Raw genomic sequence first — 6,750 nt, 5'->3', positions numbered from 1 at the left:
GGCTGGGCACAGATGCTTTTTCTGCGTTTTACGACTTAGGAGGACTAAGTCCTCTTTTCTGAGGAACTCCTGAACTGATTCGCACACAACCATTCTACCTTGCCCCCCGAGACTAAAACGGTACCCCCAAATCTCTACCCACGCACAGACACCGCCGTACCACCGGCATTCCCCAAGGAGGAAGAGCAAGCCCTCCTGGGAAATTGACCTTTCACCTCCCTTCTTGCCTTACCTTAACTCACCAATTTTGACGTTAGCGAATAAAGCGACGAGGAGGCCTAGAAGGCGGGACTTAGTGGTCCCAGGTCCACGTTGATTGGTTAAGACGGTGAAGGGGTCCTCTTGCGTGAGCCTCCTAGCGCTCCTCCCTCGGTGGGCGGGGAGAAGTGATGACTGCGCTTGCGTGCTGAGAGGCGGCGGAAGTGGCGGGGGCGGGTACGCGTGCGCGGTGGGCGGAACGCGGCTCTTCTAGCTTCTCTGTCCTCCCGGGTCCTCCCAGTCCTGCTCAGCCGGTGTAGTGCTTCTGGTTTCCTATCTCGTCGTGGAGAGTCGCTGCCGACTGGGCGCTCGTGTTCGGGTCGTCATGGCAAGTTACGAATACGTGAGCCCGGAGCAGCTGGCTGGCTTTGATAAGTACAAGGTAGCGCGGGCCCCGCGGACGCCCCTTGCCCTGCTTGTCCCGGCCTCTCCTAGGCGCCTGAGAGGCCGGCGTGGTTTGTGTCACCTTGCGCCGCGTGGCTCCGGACAGACTGGCGGCAGTTTCTTCGGGGGTCCTGCCGAGTGCTGGGGATTTGGGGTCGGGGAGCGTGGGAGCATCCTAGGCCCGCCGCTCCGACTCGGCCCCCTCCTGGGGGATTGCCTTTTCCTTAGGGGACCGCTCCACGAGAGTGGAGCGGGAGAATTCCCTTGGCTTCTTTACTTCGTTATTATTATTTTTAGTTTCTTGAGAGGTGATGCAGTTCTCTTCTGTGGTGTCTTGTCTTTATTTTAATGGAGATTTTACCCGCCTGTCTTGCATTCAATTTCGGCGATGGAGAGAATCTCTTGGTAGATGAGGCCCGGGGAAGGGGAGTGACTGCAAGGGCCGTACTGCAGATGCACCCGCTTCCACTCCCAGAAAAGAGGCGCCTGGGCGGCCAGTGCCGGTACATGTGCACGGACAGAACCTGGAACTGTGTAGTGAAGAGAGCGCGGGCTTTGGAGCTCATGTAAACCTGATACCGGATCTGATACCCAAATCTAATTTATTTGGCGTTGGGCTAAATACTCGTTTTTACCTTGCAAAATGAGCATTGGAAAGCGCCTGGTACATAATGGGCCTCCAGGACCTGCTGGTCATTATCTTTCCTTCAGGTAACGTTCTTCTCCACTGCTCCCTTAATGAGCGAATGACTCCAGTCAGTCGTCCAAGCCCGAAATCTGGGTAGTAACCTTTCATCCTTGCTACCTGTGCAGCTTTCACTACTGATTACTTTACCCCACCCACGAGCCCGGTGAATCACCAGGTCCTGTTAAGTTCCATCATTTTAGCCTAAACGAGAAAGATGGCTCCACTACCACTCTCCCCACATACAGTTTAATCTTTTAATTTTAGAATGGTTTTTAGAACAGATTTACAGAAAAATTGTGATGGTAGTACAGAGTTCCCATACACCCCACATCCGATTTTCCCAGTTATTAACATCTTATGGTACATTTGTCACAATTAAAATGAACTGATACTTACACAGTATTATTAACTGAAGTTCATACTTAGTTTTCACCGAATGTTCTTTTTCTGTTCTGGGCTCTCATCCATAATCCTTAACATTTAGTTGTCACGTGTCTGTTGCCTCCTCTTGGCTATAATGGTTTCTCAGTCTTGTTTTTGATAACCTTGATAGTTTTGAGGAGTTCTAGTCAGGTATTTTGTAGAATGCCCCTCAACTGGGATTTGTCTGATGTTTTTCTCATGATTAGACAGGATTATGGGGTTGAAGTGCTTTTCTCATTGTCCTAAGAGTACATGTCATCATCGCGACTTAATCACCGTTGACGACTTTGATTCCCTTGCTGAGGTAGTGTTTGTCCCGGTTTTCCCTGTAAAGTTAATCTCTTTGGAAGAAAGTCGCTATGCAGACCTCATTTAAGGGATGGAGAGTTATACTTCACCTCCTTGAGGGCAGAATATTGACGTAATTTTATTTGGACTTCTGCATGGAAGAGTTATCGTTTCTCCCCAATATGTATTTATTCAGTGATTTACTTATATGCATATGAGTTCATGAATATTTATTTTATACTTTGGGTTACAGTTCAATGCTGCTTGATTTGGTTGCTTACTAACATCCACTTTTGCCCTTCCAGTCCTTTTTCTCTGCTTCATAATGATCTTTTTTTAAAAAGTGTGTATCTGGTCACATCACTCATTTGCTTATAATCCTCCACTGTCTTCCCTTTGCTCTTGGAATGAAGTCCTCAAATCTAGAACATGATCTGCAAGGCTCTATGATCTGGCCCTTGTCTGTGTTATCAGCTTCATGTCTTGGCTCTCACTCTCTATTCTTGCCAGCATCAGTTGCCATCTCTCCCATTTCCTTTTTTTTCAGATCTTCAAATAATGTTATGTCTGCCAGGAATGTAGCTCCCCATTTATCTTCACATCTTTTAAAAAAACATTTATTTATTCATTTATTTGGCTGCATTGGGTCTTAGTTGTAGTATGTAGGATCTCCAGTTTCAGGGCTTAGTTGCTGCTCAGCATGTGGGAACTGAGGTCCCTGGTCCCTGGTCCCCTGCATTGCAGCCTAACCACTGCATTGCAATCCTAGCCACTGGACCACCAGGGAAGTCCCTCATCTTCACACCTTAATTTGAATGTTGCTTCCTCAGAGAAGCATTCCTTAAATATCTCATACCTCTCAAGTATGCTCTTATAGCACCCTCTGCTCCTCTATGAGATTAGTTCTTTAGGTGTCTCCCCATTACTTCTGTGCATAGGCATCCAGTAAACATTTGTCGAATGAGTAACAGAAAAATCACAGTGGATCTTGTCAAACTGGAATAACTGTAAGGGACATAATGCATTCCTCTGCTTTTGAGCAATATTATGCCATATTGTTTTGAACTGGGATGCTGACTTGTCTGAAAATTTTAAGTCGAAATTTAACCCAGTGCAAGGCTTTCACTGAAGAAGGTTATTAACCCAGATACCTCTTGTTTTCCCCTTTCTGTTATCCCTTTTGCACTGTAAATATTGACATAAAATTTTTTTTCTTCCATTCTAGGATCTGGCTTTCTGGTAAGTGCCAACAGAATAACTGTTTTATTTGCAACAGTGTCTGTGATAGGGAGTCTAATTTTTTTTTCTTTTAAATAAGCAAGCAGCCTTTCCTAGATTTATATTTCCTAATTTATAGGAAATTTTAGTGTGATTTTTCTGTTCTTATTTTTCCCCCTTCTGTTATCTGACTCACTTCCTGTGCCTGACAGCAGATTTCCTATCATTCTAGAAAGCAAAGGTCAATTTAGCAAACATCCAGTGTTCACTAAAACATAGTTTGTTGATCTTCTTTTAGTTATAATGAGACTTACTTTTAAAAAGTGGGTGTGGGGAGTGCATGGCACAAATATATAAACTTCTAGCAGAAGGTTCTTTACTCAGTACTGTGTTCATATTAAAAAATATGACTCCAGAGGGCAAAAAAATCTGTGTGGTCTGTTTTCCTGGAACGTAAATTATACCTGGAGGCCTTTTCTTCCTGAAGATCACATATTCCATTATGTGGGCTTTTTGTAAATGCTTATTGAATTAAAACAGCTTTTGAAGAAGATCATCTCATCCCATAAATGGGTGAAGACTCAAAACACTCAAAAGAGAGATTTTTATTCCCTGACATGCTCTGTATATTAAAGCAAAGAGATGTAGAGAAAAATTTATATTATCAAAGCAGCTGGTGGAAGAATTACTTTTGAACCAGTTTAATTTATCTTCCCCAGAGGTACATCTGAGAGCTACAGTTGAAAACCTGGCAGTTATTCAGAATAACTCCTGAAAGGGGTGCACACATAGAGCAATAATTAGGTTTCGGTAGTAAGGAAGTGTTAGGGCAATTGACTTTGAGGGCAAAAGGAAGCATGGGATGAATTCAGTGTTACATGCTCTCTTAACACTTGTGTTCCTTGTTGTGTCTCCCCAGCCTTATTAAACAGTTGCATAATTTGTTGAGTGTCCGCCCTCTCTGTTGGGATATGAGCTCTGGAGGGCAAATCCTACAGCTCTCTTCTTGCACATGACCAAGGTCTAGCACATGAACAGTGCAGGCATTTGACAAATATTGAAGGAATGAAAATGTATAAGAATAAAAACCATTTGGAAGTATGGTAAAATGGAGCTGTGCATTTCAAGGAAACTGGAAGGATACTTTCATATTTTGAATGTGAAAATAAATCACCATTATTCTCAGTTGCTTATTAATGTACCTTTAAACAGTTATATTGAGGGATTTCACTCTCACCAGACTATCTTTCCTGCTCTCTTCCTATCCTGAGTTGAAGAATGTTTCCACTTATCTAAGGGTGAAACTTATATTGTGGTTTACCTAATCTGACCTAAGGAAAGCTTAGTTTTAATTGATAGTGTAGCAGCTAGTTTCAAATTGTATCATTTTGCTTCAGAGAAAAAGTGTTTTGTGAAATATCTTGTTTGGTATCAAGACTATAATTTTATGACGAATTGGTTTCTGCTATCGTGGTAATAATTAACTTGGCTATAAACAATAGCCCATACAGGAACTTTGATAATTGTGAATTCAGGTGGAAAAGAAAGGCTTTGTACATCTTGATGGTTGTGCTAAAGAACTGGAATCTGGCCTGCACCCTTACCAGTTCATGCAGTTTGGTTTTGTTTATCCAGTAAGCATTTATTGAGGGCCTGCTCTGGCTCAGACACAGCATTGCAACTGCAAAATTAAGCTAGGCTAGAATTCCTGCCTTCAAGTAACTCAGTTAGGTGGCATATGGGCAAGGAAGCAATTTACTTCCTTGCCCTTGGTGTTTGTACTTCTCTGCTTGTGAACACTAATTGGCATATAGCATATATACATATACTCATGTGCCAGAAGGTTATACCAAGAGGAAGGATGTTTTAGCTAAGGAAGAGTAAGTAAATTTTTTCAAACACCAGTCTCCTCCTTGAGCATCTGTAGTGCCTCCCATGTATTTTTCTTGTGTTTGATATCCAGAGTCCTCAGGGAGGATTTCAGCTTCCTTCACTAGACAGTCCCTCCTTTTGTCTTATCTCCTCATCTCTTGTTTATAATGGATAAAGTCTAGCAAGGAAACATGTTTGTCATCGCGACCTGCTTGGTCTTGTCTTACTGCTCTAATTCTTCTCCAGTCTTCTCTCACCACCTGTCTGACTTGTCAGCAGATGTAAATGACAATTTCATGGAAATGGCATCTCTTTGCCCACTGAGTCATATTCTTTGTGGGTGAAGTTCTTAAAGTCTTGTATTGATAAAAAGTACTTTTGTTGTTGTTCAGTCATTAAGTCGTGTTTTAATTGTCTTTTGTAACCCCATGGACTGCAGCACTCCAGACTTCCCTGTCCTCCGCTATCTCCCCAAGTTTGCTCAAACTCATGTCCGCTGCAGGGGAGCCTGGTGGGCTGCCATGTATGGGGTTGCACAGAGTCGGACACGACTGAAGTGACTTAGCAGCAGCAGCATGTCCATTGAGTCAGTGATGCCATCCAGCCATCTCAGCCTCTGTCGCCCTCTTCTTTTGCCTTCAATATTTCCCAGCAACAGGATCTTTTCTAGTGAGTCGGCTCTTCACATCAGGTGACCAAAGTATTGGAGATTCAGCATCAGTCTTTCCAAGAATATTCTGGAAATAAATGATTTCCTTTAGGATTGACTGGTTTGATCTTGCAGTCCAAGGAACTCTCAATAGTCTTCTCCAGTACAATTGGAAAGGATCAGTTCTTTGATGCTCAGCCTTCTTTATGATCCAATTCTCACATCTGTACACTACTACTTGAAAAACCATAGCTTTGTCTGTATGGTCCTTTGTCAGCAAAGTAATGTCTCTGCTTTTAAATACATTGTCTAGATTTGTCATGGCTTTCTTTCTGAGGAGCAAGCGACTTTTAAATTCCTGGCTACAGTCACCGTCCGCAGTGATTTTGGAGCCCAAGAAATCTGCCACTGTTTCACTTTTCCCCCAACTATTTGGCATGAAATGAAGGGACTGGATGCCATAATCTTAGCTTTTGGAATGTTGAATTTTAAGCCAGCCTTTTCACTCTCCTGTTTCACCTTCAGCAAGAGGCTCTTTAGTTCTTCTTCACTTTCTGCCATTAGGGTGGTGTCATCTGCATATCTGAGGTTTTTGATATTTCTCCCAGCAATCTTGATTCCAACTTGTGATTTCGTGTGATGTACTCTGCATAGAGGTTAAATAAGCAGAGTGACAATATACAGCCCTGACATATTCCTTTCCCAATTTGGAACCAGTCCATTGTTCCATGTCTGATTCTAACTGTTGCTTCTTGACCGGCTTACAGGTTTCTCTGGAGGCAGGTAAGACGGTCTGGTATTCCCATCTCTTTAAGAATTTTCCACAGTTTGTTGTAATCTGCCCAGTCAAAGGCTTTAATGTAGTCAGTGAAGCAGAACTAGATGTTTTTTCTGGAATTTTCTTGCTTTCTTTATGATCCAGCGATTATTGGTAGTTTGACCTCTGGTTCCTCTGCCTTTTCTAATCCAG

The 6,750-nt window shown here is 43.0% G+C and overlaps 1 protein-coding gene across 3 annotated transcripts in view; it reads left to right on the top strand.

Annotated features, from left to right (window-relative positions):
* The first annotated feature begins 438 nt into the window (after positions 1-438).
* SELENOI (selenoprotein I) overlaps positions 439-6,750 on the top strand; it is a 45,162-nt gene continuing 38,850 nt past the window's right edge. For all 3 annotated transcript variants that reach the window (XM_040224461.1, XM_040224463.1, XM_040224462.1), the window contains exon 1: positions 439-640. In XM_040224461.1, the coding sequence (XP_040080395.1) occupies positions 584-640 (57 nt within the window). In that variant the 5' untranslated portion in view covers positions 439-583. The remainder of the gene's footprint in view (positions 641-6,750) is intronic.

The sequence above is a fragment of the Oryx dammah genome, unplaced genomic scaffold (genome assembly GCF_014754425.2).
Source record: "Oryx dammah isolate SB20612 unplaced genomic scaffold, SCBI_Odam_1.1 HiC_scaffold_25, whole genome shotgun sequence".
NCBI classification, from domain to species: domain Eukaryota; kingdom Metazoa; phylum Chordata; class Mammalia; order Artiodactyla; family Bovidae; genus Oryx; species Oryx dammah.
This window is presented reverse-complemented; position numbering and strand designations above follow the sequence as displayed.